Below are 24,237 nucleotides of genomic sequence, written 5' to 3'. Positions count from 1 at the left end.
CAATATGCTGAAGAAAAGACTAAGGGGAGGTTCAGACAACATGCTTTGCACATATAAAGGTTAGCTGCCCTTAGTAAGAAAATACAGTTCTCCACATTAGTGGTGGTCATGGAACAGTGGACATAACATTCCTCATAGCCTTAACATCCAAAGGAAATTCCCTTTCTAGCAGGACAGGTAGTTAAAAGCTGGTTAGTTTGCCTATTTACATAAGAGATGACCTTGCTTTGGGTAGAACAATGATTGGGTAGTGTTAGCATGATGCTTCAATGTAATAAATATTGCCATACATAATTTTTAAGATTTGAATATGCTACATAGAAAAGTAAGTATTCAGAAAATGCCCAAAGTTATTTGGAAATGAACTTTGAACCACATACTTAGCTCATATTGCAACACCACAAGTTACAGAAATGTGATGTTTACTTGCGAAGTTCCATACAACTGAAATAAAAAAAACCCCAAACTTCCCCAACTATTTGTATCTGGGTCATGATTTCTACATAACGTTCTTGCAATTAAACAAACACTTTAGCAGCAAACACAAGTAATTTATTTTACAGCACTTTTTTTTCTGTATTTCTTTCAAAATTCTGAAGTGATTAGAAGATAGTTTTTATGTAAACTGATGAATTTAAAGAACAGTTCTTCTAAATAAAAAATGCTTCACATCTTCATGTGTATCGGTTCTATAAAGAATATTCCAAGACATATTTTACATTCAAGTCAGTAAAACAGAATGTTATAAAACAAATCAGCTTGCAAATACACACAGTATTACAGAATAAGAACTAAAATCCATTTATCTGCCGTCACAAGAGTGAACTGCAGTTTATGATGACATGAAGTTTAGTACCTGAACTAGAAAAAAAATAATTAGTAACTACAAAATCATTTAGCTTTATTTAATAAAATCCTTTGATATTCTTACTGTTCCGAGAAATGCAGAAACAAACATTTCCAGATTTTCTTTCATGCCAAATGGGAACATTTAGCAAAGGTTTTCTTTTTCACTTGCCTTAAGCAGGTTAGCGTAAACATTGGACATACATTTTGAAAATTATTATGTATTGCAATATACCAATATTGTCTTTCTGATTCTATTAAACAGTAGCACCATCTACTGGTCCAGAAGATCCTTTCAAACTTTAGAAAAAGCTGTGGAGAGTGATCCAGCCAAAATGATGCAAAACGCTACTGAGAGTAACACGTAGTTTTTCAGTCCCTGGATAGCCAAAGGGAGAGAAAGAGAAAAACATCATGTTGTCATAACAGGTACCACTTCACACACCTCCCCCGCCCCTCCCACCCCCACAAGTAAAGAACTAGGGTTTCATTTTATGACAAAATTAATAAACCCGTTACATGAAATGGTAAATTCTATTTCATATAATGGTTGTAACATATTTGCAGTTTAATACAAGTAATCTACGATGCCGTACACTTAGTAAAATATTCACAAAATTAATTCAGCAATTTTTAAAAGCATTTTTAAAGGCCTTTGTCTATTTTCAGATTATTTTTAAGCAGTAAGCACTTATGCAGAGACTATTCTAAAATGTATGAAAAGGATGAAAGATTTGGTGAGTCACAAAGATTTGGATAATGAACATGATGGTCTCCTAGTGTGGTGCAACATTAATCTGCAGTGGGGAAGAGTAGGGGAACCTCTAGTTCCTGATCCAAGGATGCCTAACGCACTTTACACAGTCACCAAAAATATTGGGAAAGATGATCTCTAATGGCAAATTAGGTACCTATGGATCCTGGCCAGATTAGCTAAGGGAACCCGAAGGATTACACTGCTAGCATTCAATGCTTCGAATTCCACCAGAAAAGTAATTTCTGCCATGTATGTTAACATCCAGGAGAGTAAATTAGCCTGTTCTAGGCAATCACTGCCATATCTGTTTAGGAATCTCTACATAATACTGTAATTAGCAAGGCCAACTAACCTCTGTCTCATTTTTTGGTCCTTTGGTGAATCTGACCCTAAAAGTCTAATTTACTTGTCTATGTGATTATTAGGACAACTGCTCATTCCCCTGCCCCCACTGAAAGAACTGGCTGAAATAAAGACTGTTTTCAGGCTGTGCTTGGCATCCTGCCTCCTGGCCCCGCTACAGTCTTCATTTACTCCCACTGCTGCTCTCATACAGTTATGAAATTCAAATCTTCATTCCTGTAAAAATTGTTCACAGTTCTTCATCTTTCTTGGAAAACTTAGTATGGCATGATGTGACTTTCAGCTTCATCATGCAATACTTGTAAGGAGGAGAAATCTAAGAAAACAGCTGAATACCAAGTCATGCTGTTCCTAGAGCTAGAGACAAGCAAGAGAGATTAGGTAAGAGACCTAGTAAGATTACCTTGATTTCTTTAAATACAAGGACTCCCCACATTGCAGCAACAAGGCCAGGACCCTAGAGAATAAGATTCATTTGTACATTACAGCATTTCATTAAAATGTGCCGCCTTCTCATTATTGTTCTCAGGATGGTTGAGTTTTGTCTGGATAACAAGTTTAGGCCTTTCCATTCCGTATAATTACAGCACTCATGGCAAAAGCATAAACATCACTGAAATCTTTATGAACACACAATAAAATCTTCAAGAAGGGCTAAAGAGGCAAGAGACTTTTTTTCAGAGAAGGCACAATTTATTGCTAAATTACACTGTGGAGTCTGCACTGGCTGTTATATGGGTTTTTTTATTAGGCTCCAAACAATAGGCCTCACTTTAGTCCAAACTACAGTCCACAATGTTACCACATTTCAGAGGACTATTCAGGTTTACTGGCAGCTACCATGAATATTCCTAACATTTCCTTTATTAGTATGACTTAACTAGTTGGACAAAGTTTGATTTTATCTCTCAGTGTGATATCAAGAGACAGGAACATTAATGTCTTTCCTGTATAGCAGGACAAACCACAAAACCAGACAGATCGACAGGTCAGGAAAACTACTGATTATCTGTCATGTTGTCATACAGATTTCATAGCTAATGGCAAACAGTGATACACAACAATAATTTCCAGGCACTCCTGGTAATATAGTTTTTCCCCTGTGGGAGCAATGATCTGAATTTTCATGACTGATGAGAAAATATTATCTGAATATGAAGCGAAAACTGGCTCTGCTAATGCTTCCCATTAGAGCTGTTCTCAGAAACACTTGGCAGATTTTTGGACAGTGATCTTCCTCTCTCCATCTTCAGTACCGCTGATAGGACACAGATTTAGGCCAGCGGGAAACAGTGTCTCATGATGAATGTATTTGTGGGTGCTGTTTCCTAGTGAAATTGCCAACTATTATTTGAATAATAGCTAAGGTGTTATTTCACTTTCTAGATAACGTACGCTGTGAGAGGAATGCATTTTAAAAATGAAACACTTGTTAAAGGGATGTGATGAATAGCTATCTGAAATTCTCTCTAGGATGAAGTAAAACAGCAGTTGCAAACCTGTGGCCCAGATAAGCAGTTTCTCATCAGTACCGTCCTTAAATTTTTCGTCACTTTATATCCTTGCCCTTTAGGCATACTGATAACTGAGTTACTAAAGCTGCTTTCCATTAATCCTTCAATTTCTAATTAGAATGATCCCAAGACTTTTTTTTCAGTGCATACTGCAGAGTTTATTCCAATTTACTGCATCTTGAGGCAAAGCTTAATCCCTATTAACGTTGTTTCATTAGTTTGCTTCCAAAATACAGCTGTTCAGCAAAACTTTGGTTTTGATATTTATGAACTCTCATTTGCCAGAAGTTATCCACCTTTGCAGCACCATCTAGTAGATTGGCAAAAGAGTAAAGGCAAAGTTTATTTTTGCCTAGTGATGGAATTTATGCAGCTTCTGGAAATTAACAGTACTTTAAAGGTACAGTATCATAAATAGGAATAAAACAGACAAAATGGGCCAACCTATTTTTCCCCTCATTTGCATACAAACATTATTTTCAGCAATACATAATCTGTTCTGTGTGTTCAAGAACCGTAAAAAGAAAAAATACCTGACTTAACTAAGCAAAATGACTGCTAGAGGATAAAAATCACAAATGAACACATCCAGAACAAAATGTACTTGCTGGGATGAAAGCATAAAAAGTTTCTTCTTTTAATCGCTTCAGTTTACTATTTCATATTGATATAGTTCTAGTTACAGAGCTTTGGCTTTTACATAACCTAAAGACTCACACTTCCAATTCCTCTGTTTTTTTATACTCAGCATTCACCAAGATGGTGCTTGTTACAGTCATGTATGTTCCTAAAAACCCAAAGGCTAGCACAGACAAGCAGAAGAAGAGGCAATGTATACTCTTGATTAAAATGCTTCAGACACGTCATAATTTCAACTTAATTCCATGACTGGGGGGGGAACCCTTTCACTTTTAATTCTAGTCACAGATTTTATTTTTTATATACTTACTGCAGTAATTATTGGAAAGCTGACCACAGCACTGAGATAGTGATTGGCTATAAACCAGCAGCAATTGGCTATTGCCCAAAGCACACCAGAAACAAAACCTAGAAAAATAAATCCCAATGAAAAACATGGACAGCAAAGTATAGACAGCAATTTGTGGAACATTTATATTTATCGCACAATACAGAAACTGTATATGTATATTTTAGTATGTTAACTACTGTAACAAGCTGGCTCTGATAATCTAAACCAAAGCTCAAGCAATAAAAATCAGCTACTCCAACTGAAGTAGCAAATTAATTAAAGTTCACAGTTTTCTGGGCAACGTGCTCTCCACTCTGGCAGAGTCAGTTTTTGAAAATTCGCCGTATGGAATACCATTTTGTTCTAATTTCAGATCAGAACAACATTTATCAGTTTCCTAACCTTAATTAATCAACCTAACAGGAACGATCTTTCAAAAGAGACAAAAAGTCAAATGAAGAGACTGGAAAGGTGAAATACAATTGCAACACATAGCTTGAACTAATCACTGCAAAACGGTCAGAAGAAGTAATTGAAATTAATCGCTAATTTAAAAAATAGTCATACCTGGCAATATGGCTTGGGGATAAACATTAGGTTTGTTTTTCCTGACTACACAGTAGATCAAAAAGTAGACGGTACTTGTAAGAAATATGCCACTGAAGTGTGCAAAAACATAATCTAAATCTGAAAGAGAAATTACAAAATTATATTAGATTAAAACACCAGTTATTAATTTTAACTAAATTTATTTCACTGATAGCATTCACATAGACAAAAACACATAAGGCGATACTGCTAACAACTCAAATTCAATTGTGATTGTGATGAATATAGCTGCCAGTCTAACTGTGGATGGATTTGGTCAATCACATATATATTAAACATGAATTAACTACTGCATTGATCCTAGGATTCGTCACAAGCTTTTATGCATTTCTGCAAGTTGTTATTTTCAGAACTCTACTAGCCAAACTACTGAATTAATTTATTAAAAACTTAAGAAAATCCTCAGGTGAGGCTACAAAACTGGGGTGAGGATTTTACATAATTATATCCTCTCCTGACCATCTACCTTTGTATTCCTGTATGTAGCCTTGTTTCTTTTCCGTACATTTAAGGGAAAGAAAACTGCACGTACTGTGTAAGCTAAACACGGCACAGTTTTACCCTTTTTTTTATCTTGAAAAACGTATCATAATTTTGATCACTATAATCATTAACAATAATAAATCCTTTATGGACTTGGTATGTGCTAAAGAGAATATTTCCAATATGGTAAAGCAGAAGCATGTAGCAAGGTGATCTCTATCTCCTTGGAGTTGTAAATCCTCAGCAGGAAAGGCGGCTACAGTAATGATAACATCTGTTTTGTCTAGGTGGGGAATATATAAGTTGCAGTATTCAAGAGAAATTGTATGTGACATAACAAACAATTTCTTAACGGCAACATTATGAGGTGTCAGCAATATGTTGCTCTCAAGCTGCTTCTGGTATTACCTGGTAGACTATATACTAAATCTTAAGGAAAATGTTTCTGGGGAAATGTTTGAAACTGGCAATTAGGCTTATGTTAAAAGGTTTCCATTTCAAAAACTACAAGGTTTTAATTACTTATGTTGTTATATATCTCTTCTGCTCATCAATCATCATCAAGCTTCTCCTCTTCCTTTACTGGTGTACTAATTAGGCAATTGGTACAGCTTGTGACCTTGTTTACCTCATGTTCCAGGCATATGAGCTTTGTGTTTTGAGAATGCTAGCTACGTTTCAAAAGGCATTAAATGCTATGAGTTAAGTACGGTATTCTCTGGGCTGTTTCTCACTGTTCTTTTAATGATGTAATTCACCTCTGGGAAAAAGGGAGTACTAGTATTATGATTACAACAACATATAACATAATGTAGAACTGATAAGCTGTCATGGTATATTTCCAGGTGTATCAAGAATTACACTCTATGCCTTTACGAAAGCAGGAAACCACAATATACTGATGAACTAAAGTAGAAGTGGTCTTTTAGCCTTTACCAAATTGACTTGCTCCTGTGTATATAGTTTCATTTCTTCTTCCATGGTCCTTGATGTAAAGTACTGGCACAAAACTGGAACCGTAGAGTATTCCAGCTACTACAGCCAGGCTACATCCTCTTTAAAAAGAGCAAAAATCAGAGAAAATAGCCTAGCGTTAATTAGGGAAGTAGACAATACACTTCAGTCCAGTAATGCAGTTAAAGACTGTGTATCACATGAAAATTGCTAGCAACACTATAATACATTTTAACACATTTTCATTTTCTAGTGTAGGAATGGTTCAACATAGTAACTTAGTTTTCCTATACTTTGTGGCCAAGGAACACAGATAATTCCTGCCCAAAGTGCCTGCAGTCTTGATTAATGACAAGAGAAATCAACTAATTAGGATTACCTAAAAGCAGAGCTAGGAGAAAATGAACAAAAATGTAGTTAAAATGCTCCCACCATCAGCTTCACTGTTGAAGTCTATACATTCTTTATAACTATTCCCAGGTTCATTGCCTCCACAGTCCCCTTCTCTGCCTCCAGACTGTTGTGTTCTTGGCTGTCTCCACTCCCCACACTAGCCCCTTGCTAGCTGCTGCTTCCACCTTGGAGCACTTCTGCTGCCTCCTTACCATACTGCCATGCCTTCTCCAGATGTATTCACTTGGAAACCACACCTGGAAGCATGTTATTAGCATAGGCTCCTTCTATGCTGGAGTGCTGATCAACCAGGTGATAAAAAACAGCTCTGTAATTATTTAGTTGCTATTTACTTTGCAAATGTTGCACTTTTGTAGTAGTAACAAATACTTGATAAGTTAAAGCACACACAACAGTGCAAAGGAAAAAATCTAATAAATTGAGCAGCTATACATATTGGGTTTTCATTGTATTCATGGGTATTCATGCGTTTATGAAAGGCAGGTCCTGCTTAACTAACCTGGTCTCCTTCTATGACAAGGTGACCTGCTTAGTGGATGAGGGAAAGGCTGTCGATGTTGTCTACCTAGACTTTAGCAAAGCCTTTGACACAGAATTCTCCTGGAGAAACTGGCTGCTCATGGCTTGGACAGGCGTACTGTTTGCTGGGTAAAAAACTGGATGGACGGCCAGGCCCAAAGAGTTGTGGCGAATGGAGTTGAATCCAGTTGGCGGCTGGTCACAAGTGGTGTTCCCCAGGGCGCAGTATTGGGGCCAGTTCTGTTTAATATCTTTATCAATGATCTGGACGAGGTGCTGGAGCGTTTCCAAAGAAGGGCAACGAAGTTGGTGAAGGGTCTAGAGCACAAGTCTTATGAGGAGGGGCTGAGGGAACTGGGGTTGTTAAGCCTGGGGAAAAGGAGGCTGAGGGGAGACCTTATTACTCTGTACAGCTACCTGAAAGAAGGTTGTAGCGAGGTGGGGGTCCATCTCTTCTCCCAAGTAACAAGTAATAGGATGAGAGGATAATGGCCTCAAGTTGCACCAGAGAAAGTTTAGGTTGGATATTAGGAAAAACTTCTTCACTGAAAGGGTAGTTAGGCATTGGACCAGGCTGCCCAGGGAAGTGGTTGAGTTTCCATCCCTGGAGGTATTTAAAAGAAGGGTAGACCTGGTGCTTAGGGACCTGGTTTAGTGGTGGACTTGGCAGTGCTAGGTTAACGGTTGGACTCGATGATCTTAAAGGTCTTTTCCAATCTAAATGATTCTATGATTCTATATATAGATATGCACACTAGAGTAGTACTTTAAAAACTGTTAGTGCATGAATGTGCTAGGAGAACCACAGGACAAAAATTCTGCTTTTCCTCTGTGTTCAACTGCTTTCTCTGGCTACTTGGCCTGCACCAGTAAAAGAACTGTTAATAACTTACATGAGTCTTTTTTTTGCTGGAGAAAGTCTATTCACCCATGAGTCATCAGAGGTATCTTCAGAAACATTAATAGACTGCAAAACACCAAGAGTTTTCACTCAGGCTTGTTTTGGTTTTGGTTTTGTGTTTTTTTTTTTTAAATCTCAAATATTGTATTAAACAGAACAGTTTTGGTTTAAGAAAATAAAATGAAAATGAAAGGAGAAACAATAGGAATTTACAGAAATATTCTGAAGAAAGGAGAAATATGTACTTTTTTAAGTAACAAAATAATACTTGAATCTACCTACCTCAAAGTTTACAATTATGAGTTTGGATATGGATTTTGGGTTTACTACATAACAGAGCATTCAGTAGCATTTTTCTTAAATCTGCATGCAGATAGATCTGACTTTCAAAACTTGTCCTTCCTTAAATTTGATGAATGATTTAATCCATAGATTTTATTTATGATGTGTTTTTGCCTTCTGTTGATAGTTCTCATGTTACTATGAGAATATTAGGACTATTTGCAACCAGGGAAATTAACACGCCTGTCTGCAACATAAAGAAATTGCAATATTCCTTTATTCTAATCCTGCAACCAGATTGTCTTCTCTGATTTGCTCTGCTAGTCTGGAACCTCTAGTGAGCATTGAGCACAGCTAGAAAACTCTGAGAGGCTCTCTGTTCAGGTAGCAATTGAGTTTTGATGCCTCACTGACCTACAAGAGTAAGGTAGAACGGTAGTAGGAGCCTACTGTTCTCCAGCTTTTGTTGCACACTTTGGGCTCCTGAAGGAGCCACAGCCAATTTCGCACCCCTCTGCGGCCTCCAACCTGTGCCACAGCTGATGCTGAGAATCAGAGACTCTTGACAGTCTTCTGGCTCAGTAATGTGGCAAAAATCTGGTGGATAAGAGTTATACATCCTGTTGCCTTTCATCTAAGTACCCTCCTATTTTTATAGTTAAGTTTTAATTAAAATTGGTTCCTCTTTTCAGATAAGAAAGTAATACACTTTGTCTTTTATAAAACCTCTGTCATAATGAAAAAGGACTTCTAAGCCATTAAAGCTGACAATAGAGAAAGAACACTTGGGAAAGCCTTTTCTGTTGCTCACATTTGACTGGATCCACAAGAGCCACAAATTGAATACAATCAATGCATATTTATGTAGTTTTATGTAGTCTACCACAAATCCTAGTAAACCTGGTTAACATTAAGCAATTTTTTTGTTTTTAAGTGGATATGTACTTTCACTGCTGTAAAATAACAACTGTAGAGTACTTACACTTTCTCTCAGTAAAGGCGTACTTTCTAATGAAGCTGAAGAACTCTGGACTTCAGTTTTTATAAAAAGAAATATGACAGCACTCAGAAGAGAAAAATACACCAATAAATACCATGACAGCTCACAAGGACATAACATTTAGCGTCCAGAGACGGAAGTTATATTTGGAGGCATATTACTTTATTTTCATTATTGCTCTAGAGTCACTTCGATACATTTTAAAAATGCAATTGTTTTTAACAGTCTTAACAAACAACTTAAGTGAAAGTAAGTAAATAAATTAGTCTTTGTATCACTTTGTAGCTCTCTCTTCTATGTAACAGGATTGAAATGTCTCCTTTTTACAGTGTGTAGTTACAACCACATGCTAACAGTTGTTTTAGTTAACCGCGCCCTTTTGTACTAAACCTCACATACAATGGAACACCCGCATGAAAATTCCGTATGAAACAACTTAAACCTGCACAAAATTGGCTCTGTGCTCAAGGAAAAATGTTAGGTTTTAGTCTATCATATGCGAGTGAGGGAATACTGCTCCTACAGGGCCTCATGCATCTGTGGAACGAGAAGGGGTATTGCTCAGTGTTGCTCCAGTGCACCAAGTGAACAAAATGAAGAAGAAAGGGTAACATTACTACTGGTACCCCCAGCTCCAGTAAATGAGGTAAATATGTGTAATCAGAACTGGCAGGATCTGGTTTTTATTTTTATGCAAGATATTTTAATGATTTAGGAATTCCTACTCATAGCTGTAAACAGAATGTCTCCATTTGAAGAGTAATTAATCTCCTGCTGATGGAATAAGGATGTCAGCTTCCTCCAGAGGGACTAGGCAAGCGTGCACAGGTTCCACACAGGAGGCTAAAATGAAATACATGCATCTGAGCTCTGCAGAGCAACATACACAGGCTTTGTGCAGCTTGCCAGGAAAACATGTTTGGTCAGGATCTTTTTCCCTGTTGATCACTTCTCCATGATATCTCAGAAACAGGCAGGAAGCAGGTAGTGAGCTGAATGAATTAATCAGGCAGGAATAGCAGTACTGCTACTATTTTGTGAGTACCTCACAAAATCACGTGCTACATGTAACGGCAACGGGTAAAATGCTGTGGAATCTTAGGAAAGAGGAAGGGTGGAAGCAAAATTCATGAATCTAAGGCAGCATCTCTCTCCTACCAATCAAGAATGGCTCCATCATCTCCAGGTTCTTAACACCCTTCTTTCCTAAAGGCATTATGTGCATCTGCTGTTCAGCACGCTTATGGCAAACATACTGCCCCTGGGATTTAGGGCCACTGTTATGTTCCTAGAAAGACCTTCCTGGCCACCCAGGTGGAAAGCAAGAACACTGCTATGTAGCAAAGACTTCTGTGTTTGGACCAAAATGTGCACTCATACAAATAATAAACAAATAAACAAAAAATAAGAGTAGAAGTCCTTCTGAAGATCCCAAAGGAAGTCACTGTTTGGGAGTTGTTGTAAGTGCGGCTTAAGAGTTATGAGACAGGGAGCTATTAAGGGCAAGAGATAATGCAAAGCCTCTGGCTTTTCATGGATGCCAAAGGATCTTGGAAGGGGTCCTGTGGCATATTCTACAGTTAAGAGGAAGGATTTGTACCCCTGACTGAGTGAAGTCAGATCAGAAATCTCACAGGTTTTTCTCACCAAGGTTCTTCTAGTCAACTTTTCCTCTCTCACAAAATTTGGGGAAAGTGAACCATTTGAATAACCTAGCTAGGGAGACAATCAGTGCATCACTGCTTTGCCTTGAACATGCCTATCAGCATAAAAATATGTTTCTGTGTTTATGAGTAACTTTTTCACCACTGTACTGGGTATCATGTATGTTTCTATTCTGAAATACAACCCTGGCCAGCTAGGTATGGACAGCTCATGAATTCTGCGGTAAATCCATATGCAAAAAATACTTCAGTACATTTGCCGTCTAGTTAAATTGTCCCTGTGGTTATTAAATATGTATTTTACATTACAGAAATTTATTATAAAAATAGATTTTTACCTTAACAGGGAAAGTCCAGCTCCAATATAATTTAAGATTGGTCTTGATACCTCTTCTGGGTCAATTCCAAACCAACCAAACCTGGAATATTTAACCAGTTTCACTTAGTTGCATTAACTGCATACAAATAGTTAAATTATAACCTAATCTCTGAAATCTTTACTCATGCAAATAATTCTGCTTAAGTTTATACTTGCAATATTGGATTGGTGCTTCAGTTGGCTTGCAAAAAGCTATGTCTCCTTTACAAAAATAATCTTTAAACTAATTTAATTTACATTGATTTTTTTTTAACCTGGGTATTTAAAAATTGAAGTTAATTTAAACTATTTTATCAGCCTGTGCTGCAGAAGAAAAAAATACAAACAATGTACTAATTTTACATTAACAAATACATTATTTATTCAGTCAATTAGTTTAATGAACATCACTGGGCATTCTTCTTCCTATTAAGACGAAGGAAACAAAGAGATAAAATAATTAACCTGAGTACTTTCCACTGAGAGGGAAAAAGATCTTATATATATGATAAATCCTCTTTATTGGTGATAGTGTTTTCACTGCAGTAATAAATGAAGAATTGGCAACATTAATTATGTATGACTTAAGACTTAAACATACTCACCTTGAACTTGCCCAACCAGTCAGCAAATTAAAAGAAGCCCATATCAAAAGACCAAGAGCTAAGCCAATAGTTTTAACAATAGGGACAACTGTAACGTTGCCTGAAATACAAAAAACAAAATTAAAATCAGTTAAAAACTAGCCTGTGATCTCGTATGTTTTCGCTTTAGATTCTGTGACTGCTCAGAAGGCAAAAACATTTAGGCAACTACAAGGTGGTAGAAAATAGTGGTTTTTAAAAATAAATACATTAATTAATACATGGACTTTTCATCAATACATCAATACAATTTTTAAAGTTATTTTTGGTGTGAATTTGCTGCTTATAAAACAAGCATAATAAAATAATATTTGTTATAAGGGTACAGCTCCATTAATACCGAGACTTTAAAAGGCCAAATAACTACTAAATATTACTACCTTATATATGGAAAAGTTTTTATCACTGTTTTATCTATGAAGAGTTAGGATTACTTTGTGTTTCAAGAAATAGAATCTCTTTATCCTTACCTGTAGCCCACACGAAACCCCCAACCATAGCCAGAGGCCAAAACCGGGGGCAATTCTGGATTAAATTGACCACCAAAGAAACTATCCATATCGAGGCACAGAGAATCCATTGGAAGAACATGCCTATGGAAAAATCAAATGCACACAATAGAGAGCTTGTGAAGTACTGCATGTGTGAATCTCTTAGCATACTATATTTTAGATAAAATAGTACAGAAGAACTGAAAGGTGGCCACCTCCTTTGTGAATCTCAGGGAACCATGTTACAATATATTCAAAAGATGTATTTTAGGGTGGGGTGTTATAATTCTGTCAACCTTTTCCTTACCATGCATTCTTTATACACAGCTGCAAAAGACACTTTGCTGGACAAAATTTACACAAGCCCTGATTCTCAAACACATGAAAATTTTGACAGGCTTCTGACAAAGAGGATATTCAGTTACTGCAAACTTCTCCCACCACCCTAGTAGCAGCTAACACAGATGACTGCACAGGACAAAACTCCTTCAAAGCTCAGAGCTCTGGCTTTTCCACTAATCCAGGACATTGAGGATGATAAAAACTTGGGACAGATCTCTTCTACCTTTGTAGATTCTCTAAGGGTCAACTAGGCAGACCTTTATGCCAGCTGAGCTAAGACTTTTGCTTTAAAGTCTAGCCTTGTCTTGTTAGGACCATATTTGGCACAAAGAAGAGAGAGAGGTTATATCCAGCCTGTAATGCAGATACTATTATTGCAGTAATGGCAGATTTATTCATCTAGGGATACGGTAATTGACTATGCTTCATATAAACATGCAAATACAACATGAACCTAGTATAGTAAAGTGATAAAATTCCAAGTAGGAAACAGAAGCAATTGTTTCCCCTTACTGAGTCACCAGATAAAAGTATTAAAATGTCAGTTTTTGATTGTTTTTATGTTAGGTCCACAATTGAAAGGCAATACTCCAAAGTCCAAGAACTTTTACAGTACAAATAACACTGCACGTATTTGAGAATCTCCACAAGAATAGAAGAAAGGTCACTTCACTCTCCATTGTGAAATGCTCATGAAATGCACACCATCACTGTTAAAGTGCACGACAACACATAAAAAGGCTCTTCTAAAGATTTGCCATATCCTGAACCAATACATTATTGCTTTATACCCTAACAATATCAAAGAAAATTAAAACATGCTCTATGGATTAAGGCTGTGATGATAATTGTAACTCTAGCTATAGAAACGCTCATATTTGCTGGTAGAATATTATTCCTATTAGCAAAAATACCAAAAGCAACAAAAGAATATAAATAAGTTTACCATCGCCGGTATCAAACTTCTTAACAGGCACAAAGTTTGTTCCAAATAGCAGGACAGCTACCGTGGAAGAGGTAAAGCCAATAGCTAGATCTGTTCCATTGCTGATGTTAAAGGTACTGTAAGCTTTCCCAGCGTTCATCTTTATTCTGAAGGTGCGTCTTTTTGTAGAGTTGTTTTGACACAGGTCCTGACAGATTCTGAAATCAGAGAGTGGAATTAAACATGTGGAATATTAAATAATACCAACCTACTTCAGAAATCTGAAACTTAAGGGACCCTACTTATTAATCTCTCAAAATCTGGAAAAAACTGCAAAGTATACTGTAGAATCCCATGAAAAGCTGCCATAAAACATGGATGAAGTAACCTAAGAACAGATGCACAAAAAAATCACTATTGTGTGTTTCATAATCAGCTTATCACAGAAAATCATGTCTGAAAACATACAACAGCGTGAATGTAGAGATGCACTCAGAGGTTATGAGGACTTGAAACTGTGAGGCCTATGGGAAGCCCTGATGCTTTACGGAGATGCTCTATCAGAATATTCCTTATTCCTGTAGCCACAGTGAAGTCACACTGGGGTGTGTAAAAAAGCAAGGGTTAGACAAAAACTTAATTGGCAGAAGAAGCTATGGCAATTTGCAGCCCCGCTGCCTAGAAGTCAGGAACAGGCGCAGAGATTCTATAGATGCCACAGTGGGATCAATATAGGATCATAAGGTAACCACAGGGATTGCTCTAGCTGATACAAAATGCGAATAAAGGCTCATTTTTAATGTGGGGAACAAAGGGAGAAGCTGCCTCTGAGGTTTCTTCATTCATTCCACATAACTGTAATAACAAAGGCAAAGACTTTTTTTTAATCCCATAATACATCTTTTTTTTTTTTTTTTTTTTTAAGCGGGAGATTCATCTTGAGGTTACACTCAACAGAAGTACCACATGTACTTTTGATATGGATTATGACTTTGACAGAAAAGGTAGCTCTGAGGACAACTATAACAACATGATCTTTGCATATGTAATCTTACCACTACAGTTAAAAGACTGCATGTAAGAAAAGTGTTTGGAAATTTAACTTCAAATGGCAACAGGATACTTAATATGCTGTGAGTATAAAGGGGCATATTTATAGAGATATGTATGCAATCCTGTTGCTGAAGTAATGCTATTTATACTGAATCAAATGACATCCTAATACAGTTTGACATTCCCAGTGTAGGTGGACTAGCTACTGCCTGGAGGAAAAAAGCTAAAATAGGATGGCAGAAATCTTGCCAAGTCTTGTAAGGAGTGCTGTGACTACACTCTCCACACAAAAGGAAGAGCTGAGCTGCTGCGTATTCTTTCATCTTATTTTACCCTCCAGTCTTACCCTCCCTGGAGTCCCTAGGACACTGAGAACTGTATCTGCTGAGGTTGTGCTTTTATCTACAGCTTCAGCAGGGCCATCAGTGTCAGCTGTAATTAATTATTTGCATTAGTAGGTGAAAAGTTCAATTCCATAACTAATATAAACATTTCGTTTCTATAATTTTTCCTCTGGAAAGATGTCAGTATATCTTTAACTTGAGTAATTAGGAAAAACACAGATGACATTTAGAAGACACATCATGAAGGTACAACAGCACAGGTATTTCCATTTATCTTATTATCTTTTTCTCTTTCACTCTTCATCTTTCTTGCCTACTCAGAGGATAAGTTTTCACTGTATTTAAGACTCTTCTATAAAGTACGTTTTACCTGGGATCTCTAGACACTGAGCAGTGCAAATAATAAGGCTGGGATTTCTTTGAAGAGTGACTTCACTGGGTTAGAAACACTGTGACACGAGTTAAGATACATAAAGGCTTATATCGGCTATCTTCATTCCACCAAACATGACTCAGTAAGTGAATAAATTTAATTCATTCAGTGGACAAGTAAGGCACAAGAACTTGCTTTTGCACAGGAAGAACTTCATGCTGTTAAGGACATAGAAATAAAGCTGATTACACTGCACCTCTACAAATGCAGGACTCGTTACTTTAGCCTTTAAATAAATAAGTCATTATGCAGGTGAAATACTAAGAACCTTTCAAATTTAAAGTGGTTTATCAGCTGTTTGGTTTTTATTAATGTACAGAGAAATGTTACTTTAAAAATACTTCAGTTTTTTATCTGCTAAGAGAAAATCTGTGTGCTGCAGCACAATATACTTTTCTGCTTGCTTTTTATCTTCCAAAAATCTCTATATCGTGCATATTGAAGATTGTTGCACAACTGGAGAACCAGAATCATGACAGCAAAAATGGAACAGAAACACAACTTCCAATTAACCAAGGAAGAGTATGCTTCATTCAGACTGTTTAAAACTCTGAAACTTTCCAAGGTTTGGGATACTTAGTCCCCAAATTTGGCTAAATTTTAGACCCAACTTTCAACTCCGTTTTAATGCCTTCAAGAGAAGGCTCAACCAGACAAGGCCTGGAGGTACCTGCTCTAACTTCGATGATGCACTGCTTTAAGCAGGGAGTTGAACTAGATGACCTCCAGAGGTCTCTTCCAAGCTAAATTATTCTACAATTGTATGATCCAATGTTAAAAGCAAACAATTTTTGCACATGTTTGCACATACTTCGTACTTCAGAGAGTTTCAGAGAGTTCACTACAAGCCTATTCTCTACAATCCTAGGTATTGCCAGACTGACTTGCAGCATACATGCCTCCATGGGTTTATAGCTACCAAATGCCAAACCAGAAGCACTTGCTGAAGGTACTGAGATGTTAGAATGCAGCGGTTGTATCTGAAACTGAAGCAGAGACAACTGAAATTGTTGCTGTTATGGAAGGGTTTTTGTCACTAACTAGCCCTTACTGAATGGCACGCTGGGGTTCCTAAGATGCAGAGGAATTATAATGGAATTTTGTTGGCACACATTGCCCTTATCCTACTAACTTCATTGGTTTACCTCACTGGAAAGTTATGCTCTGTATTTTCACCGTTTGCTCAGAATTATGCCACGATTTTCTTCCTTCGCACAGAGACAAAACAAATTATGATGCTCACTTAATGCAACAGCAACACAATGCTACAGTCTCTGCAGACGAGCATGAAATCAAGAAGCCTGCCCTTGAAAGTTTCTATCTCAAGGTAGATCCATGCTGTTGTCAAGATCAGAAAGAAAATGCCTGTGCTAATTGCGCAGGTATTTTTAGAGGCTGCATGTCACATTGACTGTTTATTTGCATGTTTCTCCTATCATCTATTTGCCATCAAGGGTGGATACTTCCATCCTTATTTTAGGAGACTCCCGTCAGGCCCCAGGTGGCTCAGAGTGACACCCTCCGGTGACACCGCCACCCTGATTAGCTGCCAGAGGAACGTTTCTTCGCTTCCCTAGGATGAACGCTTTTGAAAGTCATTCTTCGGGCAACATTCTCAGTAAGCAGCATCACGCAACAAGGGAAAACGCGCAGCTGAGCTCTCGACATAGGCGGATGTTGCTTCTCCTATTGACGCCAACATGCCCGGCCTTCCGCGGGGCAGGCCCACGCTGCGAGTGGGACGCGGCCCGCAGACAGGGCAGGCCCAGCCCTCGGCCAAGGCCGCGGCCGCCGGCAGCGCCAGCCGGCTGGGCCGGCCGGCTGCTCGGCAACGCACCCCGAGAGGAAAGCGAAGAACCCGCGCTCCAGCCGGGCACCTTCCTTTCCCCCGCGCCCTGTCCCCGGCTGGCCGCCGCGGCATGTTTTGCGGCGCTCCCCTCCGCAGCCGGCGGGGCGGGAGGCGGCCGGGGATGGGCCCGCACCGGCCGACCCCTCTCCCGGGCCCTCCGTGCGGCCTCGGCCCTCGCCGCCCCGCCGCTGCCCGCGCCCCGCCGCCCCAGCCGCGCCGCGCTCACGCACAGGCCTCCCCCGCCGCTCCGGCCTCCCGCCAGGGCCCGCGCCGCCCCTCGCCGCGGCCCGCCTCCTCCCCATCCGCTGCCCCGGCCGGGAGGCGGGGTGGAGGCGGGCAGGCGCAGGGCCAGGCAGGCCTCCGCGCCCCTCTCGCCCGCCTTTCCCCCGCGCAGGCGGCCCCGGGCTGCGGAGCCGAGCCGAGCCGAGCCGAGCCGAGCCGAGCCGAGCCGAGCCGAGCCGTGGCGGCGGCGGCGGCTCAGCGGGGCGGAGGGACTTTCCCGGGCTGCCGGCCGCCGGCCTGGCGGGGAGAAACGCTAAGAGAAGCCTTAGATTTTAGGCACTGACGGAGGGATAAAGGCACCGTTGCCCCTCCCCGGTCTTAAACGGCAGCTGATGGGACTCGGTTATTTTTCAGTGGCAGTGCACCCGTGTATTTGACGGGCTGTTGCTGGTACCATGCTACCCGTGGAATAAAAGGCGCCCGGGTGTTGGCAGCGCGTGCCCAGGGCCGCAGGCAGGGCTTGAAGACGGGACTGCTGCTAGGGAGGAACTCTTGGGGCGGCCCCCCTGGGGCTCCTCTGCGGGTCCGGAGGCCTCCCTGCTGCTGGGCTGGGAGCCCTCAGGCACCCGCTGAGGCCGGCGCCATCTCGGGGAAGGCAGCGACATGTCGAGGCTGCGCAGCGGCTGCTGACCCTGTGGTGCGCAGCAGGGCAGGGAAAGCTCCCTGCCGGGTCGGGGCATCCAGGCTGGGCAGCTGGCACGCAGCGGGTTTTTTTTCCTAAGCACAAAAATTATCAGCTTTGGCTCTGGGAAGCCCCTGTGTTATTCAACAACCAAAACCGAGTGGGGAAAAAACCCTTTTGCATGATGTTGAGAAGAGATTTTTTGCAGATTTCCCTGTATGGATGTGACCCAGACCAGTTAAAGCGCAGACTGTTAGTCAGCATGTTTAGTCACGAAGCAAACATTTCTCTCTCTCCTCATGGAGTACAGTTTCCAGATGGCAGCCCAAATCGATCTCCTTACAAACACAGCACAAGCCTTCTAAAGTAATGCTTCATATTTTGCAAATCAAATCTGCATTATCCATAATAAGAACATACGTTTTTTCTCCAGAGAATAAGTTCTCAGTCCCATGGACTTGGTAAAGCTAGGAGTGGGCCATTTATCAATCATTTTAACATAAATGTCTTTCCATGTGACATTTAGAGAGGTGAACTGCAGAACATCTCTATGGAAACAGTTTAGCTGTAGTGCATCCAAGAGGAACAACATCCCATACAATAATCACAAATGTAGCCTGGAAAAAAAGAAGTGCTTTTTATTCTAAAGGCAATGAGAATCTATGATGTGTTACATTATTTTATTTAAGAAAAAAAGAAAATGTTAAGAAAAATGTTAATCATCTTTTACATTGAACTGCCTGCACATAGAAAGCAAGAGCATGCACAGTAAGGAGCCTAGCCTGAAACTACATACTTTCAAGTGTCCAGATAAAGAGGGGTGTTGAGTTTGGCTTCAGAAGAATTTTTATATTGAAAAAAATGTTTTCCAAAAATCCTGCCCCTGGTTTCATTTGGAAAAATGGATCTGAGAGGAATCATCAGCAATCACTTCTAATTACTGTCTCTATCCCATTTGAATGGATACTCACCTTTTCCTCACTGTTTCACCTGTTCCTCACTATTTCTTCAAATCATGCTGGCTTTGGAGCATTGTTTCTCTCATTAACACAACGGTTGAAATGACACTGATGGTATGAATGACAGTCCTCAAATATGGACAGACTCTGATTCATTCATTTGTGCTCTTTGGTTTTATTGAAATCATAGGTTGCTGAAAAGCGTATGGGAAAGGAAGTCCATAAATGCACAGTGCTTACTAAAATGGAAAATGGCAACATTCATATTTCAAATTTCAGAGCCTTTGATGAGTATAACGAGTATCCACTTAAAGAGCATCTTTTGTTGCTCTACAAACCAGCACATACAATATTTTGTTCTTTGCTGAATCACAGCAACTTCTACAGTCATAACTACAGTGGGAAGAACCAAACTGAGACATCACGGAAAACTAAAAAAAAATAGACATCTTTAAATCCCACATCTCTTAAAACTGAAATGACTGCGTGGAGCAAGAAGGAAGGGTTAGAAGAAGAAATAGGAGATGTATTGCTTTAAAATACAAAACTGATACTTGTAAAAATTGCCACCCAAGCTGGCATTTTGGAGAGAAACATACTAGCTGCTAGGTGGCTTTTGTATTAATAATAACATTGTATCACTGTGTTGTTACATATGGTTTTCTCTGTGTTTTTCTTTAGTTCTCTGGGTGTAGTATTCACTATCTGAAAAGGCTGTACTTAGTCTAGATTAAAGAAGGAAGGTCACCTACAAAGGAAGTTGTAAAAAAGGAGTATGAATAATAATTCAGATGAGAAAGAAGAAGCTCTACTTGGTAGGATTAAGAAGGATGCGAAGGTGAAAGGCTATAGGAGATTGCGTAGGGGAGGATGACTGATGTATAAATCCTGTGAACTGTAGGTTTTGAGCACTTTCTGGTGAATTAGTGAATTTTTGTTATTTCCTAAAAAATGAGTTACTATTGCCTTCCCACCTTCAGAGATTTGCAAATGGAACAGAGCATTTAAGTAACTGGATGGTACTCTCTGAGGTTGCCAGCACATGAGTCAAGATGCAGGAGGTTGTGACTGGTGGCCATTGGCTCAGTCCACCCGTCTCCTGCAGGCTGGCCAGAGACTGTCTGCTAGGAAGGCTGGCGGCAGTGCTGGCCACCAGCTGCTTCAGAGTCTGTAGCTTGTCCAGCACCATCAGCAGCACCACGGGTGACAGTCCTTCCCACAAACACAAGTTGGTCTGGTTTCTTCTACAAATGCAGGTACAGGCAGAGATGAATTTCAGAACTTAAACCAAAAAAAAAAAAAAAAAAAAAAAAAGAAAATTGCAAATCTGCAATTCAGCTGCTTGTTTAAATTTTCAAACTATACCTAAGAACGTCAAGGACTAGAAAGTACTTATTAAATTCCCCTCTTCCACTCATTACTATTCTCCAATATTAGTTTTGATATTCCTGTGTTCCTAAACTTAGGAATAGATAATACTGGCCATGAAATGTGGGTATATAAAGAAATGACCTGAGAAGTTGAGTTTAATGGATGCAGATAGCAATACCACAGATATAGTTTAGAGCAAGGAATAAATACAGAATCTAACTGACATCACAGGCTAAATATGGGTAGGCAAAGTGCAATACCCTAGGCCAGAATTTGGTCAGACAACTAGTATTATTCAGTCTATTCTTTCAAAACATTGGTCTTGAATATTTTATGACCACAGAAGAAGTACCCTTTCAACTCAGTAATGCCCTTTAGTGCCCTGCTGCAGCTTTGGGTTAGTAATGATTCCAGAAAGAAGAATACTACCCACCTGAACAACCAACATTTTCTTTTTCTTTCCTGAAACACAAAGAAATGCTTGTTTTCCAAACAAGTCCATAACGATTCCAGCCTTGATTATTTTGTGAAATCTAGTAGGGCGCTGGAGCTGTACACTGCAAGAGCTGAAAAAAAGAATGTCTCTTGATATGTTATCTTTTAAAGATCCAAAATTAGAGGCAAATATCTGCTAAATTAACAAGATACTTGTTGTGGTTTAACCCCAGCCAGCAACTAAGCACCCCACAGCCACTCGCTCACTCCCCGCTGACTGATGCCCAGCATGTCCCCGAACACAGGGTGGCCTGTCATATTGAATCCTATTTAGTTGAATTCCTACCACCATCCATTCCAAAGAATGTAACAGTGCGACATTTAAAGAATGAGTTCTCCTTTCTGAATGTGAATAATAAAGGAAATATTATTGCTATCATCCCATTTAGAAAGCCTCAAAAACACGTCAACAGTCAACACTGTACACCAGTGTGTACACCTCATTTTAATTTCTAGGCTACCTAGGAAATGAGGAGTGAAGAACAATTCTCCCTATCGTTTTATAATTTCCTCCAAATAACCTTTAAAGAATTGCAGTAGGAAGATTATATAGGCTCCAAAATTTTAATTTAAGAGCAATGCCATAGCAATGGAAAGGTGTTAGTAACTGGAATGGACTGTCTTTTGGCACTGCTTGATTGTAACGGACAGATCATGGTGCTGTCTACATGCAAGAACTGGGCATTTGGAAACAACTGTTGCAGTGTGATATGTTTTCAACTCAAGCAACTCTGTGCCATTAGCACTATAAAGTAAAATCCAAAATAACAATTCAAAGACACTTGGGAGAAATATAGCAGAGTAAAAGCTTCATGCTGAATTATTTGCTGTCAAAATAAATGGTAAGTCAAAACAGAATCCAGAAAGTGCAATTTCTTTCTTTCTTTTTTTTTTTTTTTCCCCTCATTATTTATCCTTAAAGGGGGGAGCCTACCTTAGACATATTCAAAAAAATTTCTTCACGTGTATGTGTAAATACGTGCTATGGGTGAAATTCTGCTCTCAGGCTGCAATACCCAGTTACTTGTATTTATCCTGGTTTTAGCCATATAACTTTGCTGATATTTTGCACTCGCTTTGCACTGGTATTAAATAAGATATAGGAGGCCGTTCTCACTGTGAGCCATGTACAGTGTCTGTTGGTCAAACGGGCTGCAAACTGGTACCTCTCGCTAATGACCCTTCATCTTTCAGAGAGACCCTCAGGCATCTAAGGCTGATTTAATAATGTCCATATCTGGCAACTTCTTTAAAGTAGAAAAAGTGTTAAGCCCCAGTAGCCACACCTTTACTGACTCTATTGATATACTTGTCTGGAGCTTTTCAATTACTCTTTGTTTGGGATATGTCCCTTCAGTCAAATTTGAACTAAAAAAAAGAGAGAACCTAAGTGGCCAGAGAGATTTCTTACAATCCTTATTCCTCCAAGAACTCAGATTTGGAAAAAGCAGGTGATACAAAGGCTCTTTTCCTGGTAATGGGCACAGATGCTGAAATCTTAATTCAATAGTACACATTTAGACAAAAAGTAAAGTGATGGCCAGTGAAAAAATCTACTCCAAAGTTTTATAAATTCAGATTGGACCCATCTGAAACATAAACCAATTCCTTAACTGTCTATTCCCCTTAGTATTAATTATGGAGAAGAGAGTATCTCCATTCGTTTGAATTATTACAGTGAACATATATGTTTTATTATTTTATACTTAGACTAGACAAGGAGTCTGAAGTCAAAGCTGTGCCAGCATCTCACTGCTTAACTCTGCACAAGCCCTTAACTTCTCTCTGCCTCAACTTTTCCATCTGTATAGTGACTGTGCTATGCCTTGTTTTGGAAAGCACAAATAAGAAACACTCCTGAGCTGTTTAATAGCATGTTAACAGCATTTTAAAAGCCACTGTCTGTTTTTCATTTCTCATCACAAGAACATATGATTCCCAAAAGTTCTAAAATTCAGGGGACATGGGGTATGTGTGGTATTTTAAATTAAAAAAACCCAACCAAACAAAACAAAACAAAAAAACCAACAAATGTAGAAAATGGGAATTTATTCAGTACATTTGCATGCAGTGCACTAGAGGGCCCTCAGGAGTTAGAAATGGATGGAACGCACTTTTGGAAGACGCATACTTCACAGGACTTTTCATTACAGAATTTAAAATAGAAGTTGTTGGGGTTTGTTTGGAGTTGTTTTTTTTGTTGTTGGTTGGTTGTTTTTTTTTTTTTTTTTTTTTTTAACAACTTGAGGTTCATGTAAGTTTATAGCAGTGCATATGCAAACCACCTCTCAGTACAGTTAGCTTCCAAACAGTATTTAGCTTGCAATGAAATACCTAAATGTGAACCACACTTAAGACTGAAATGTGCTAGAATACTTTGAGAACGTCATCTTTTACTAAGTTACTTTTATTAACCTAAGGAGTTTACCAGAACACAGGACGTGTCACGCTGAATAGGTAAGAGATTTTATATTTTTTATAGCAATATATATACACAACATGCACTTATTCTATCTTTGTTTCTTTGGAAGGATATATAAGCCACTGTCATTTTATTTGAAAAACTATAGCTAGATCCTATTTATGGCTTCACAAGAGTGAAGAGAATTAACCATCTTTCATCTTTAATGTGTGTTTATGAATGTGAACTGTATTCATATTCAACTAGGGAAATTTGGCACGCTAATGTATTTTTCTGTCAGTGAATATGTGCATATTTAACTGCTATAGTTACAGTTATGCTTAATACTGTGTAATTTACAGCACTTCCATAACATGAGGTTTAGGGAAGAC

At 39.0% G+C, this 24,237-nt stretch overlaps 1 protein-coding gene across 1 annotated transcript; it reads right to left on the bottom strand.

The window, feature by feature from the left end:
• Positions 1–634: 634 nt before the first annotated feature.
• TMEM144 (transmembrane protein 144) lies at positions 635–17,979 on the bottom strand. Its single transcript, XM_082315315.1, has 12 exons — positions 17,946–17,979; positions 14,058–14,254; positions 12,749–12,871; positions 12,240–12,339; positions 11,615–11,695; positions 9,595–9,676; positions 8,323–8,396; positions 6,479–6,597; positions 5,018–5,137; positions 4,430–4,527; positions 2,370–2,423; positions 635–1,225 (listed from the first exon to the last, which is right to left on the bottom strand). Exons 2-12 carry the CDS (start codon positions 14,194–14,196, stop codon positions 1,142–1,144), a joined length of 1,074 nt encoding a protein of 357 aa, XP_082171441.1. The 5' UTR covers positions 14,197–14,254; positions 17,946–17,979; the 3' UTR covers positions 635–1,141.
• Positions 17,980–24,237: the final 6,258 nt, after the last annotated feature.

The sequence above is a fragment of the Platalea leucorodia genome (assembly GCF_965183815.1).
Source record: "Platalea leucorodia genome assembly, chromosome: 6".
Classification (NCBI taxonomy): domain Eukaryota; kingdom Metazoa; phylum Chordata; class Aves; order Pelecaniformes; family Threskiornithidae; genus Platalea; species Platalea leucorodia.
Note: the sequence above shows the minus strand (reverse complement) of the source record. Positions and strands in the feature narration are given on the sequence as shown.

Coding starts and splice junctions, on each gene's coding strand:
- TMEM144 (XM_082315315.1), bottom strand. CDS start 14,196: ATGAACGCTGGGAAAGCTTACAGTACCTTTAACATCAGCAATGGAACA. Junction 12,872..14,057: donor GAAGTTTGATACCGGCGATG/GTAAACTTATTT, acceptor ATTTTTCCATAG/GCATGTTCTTCCAATGGATT. Junction 1,226..2,369: donor TTGTATTTAAAGAAATCAAG/GTAATCTTACTA, acceptor TTGGCTATCCAG/GGACTGAAAAACTACGTGTT.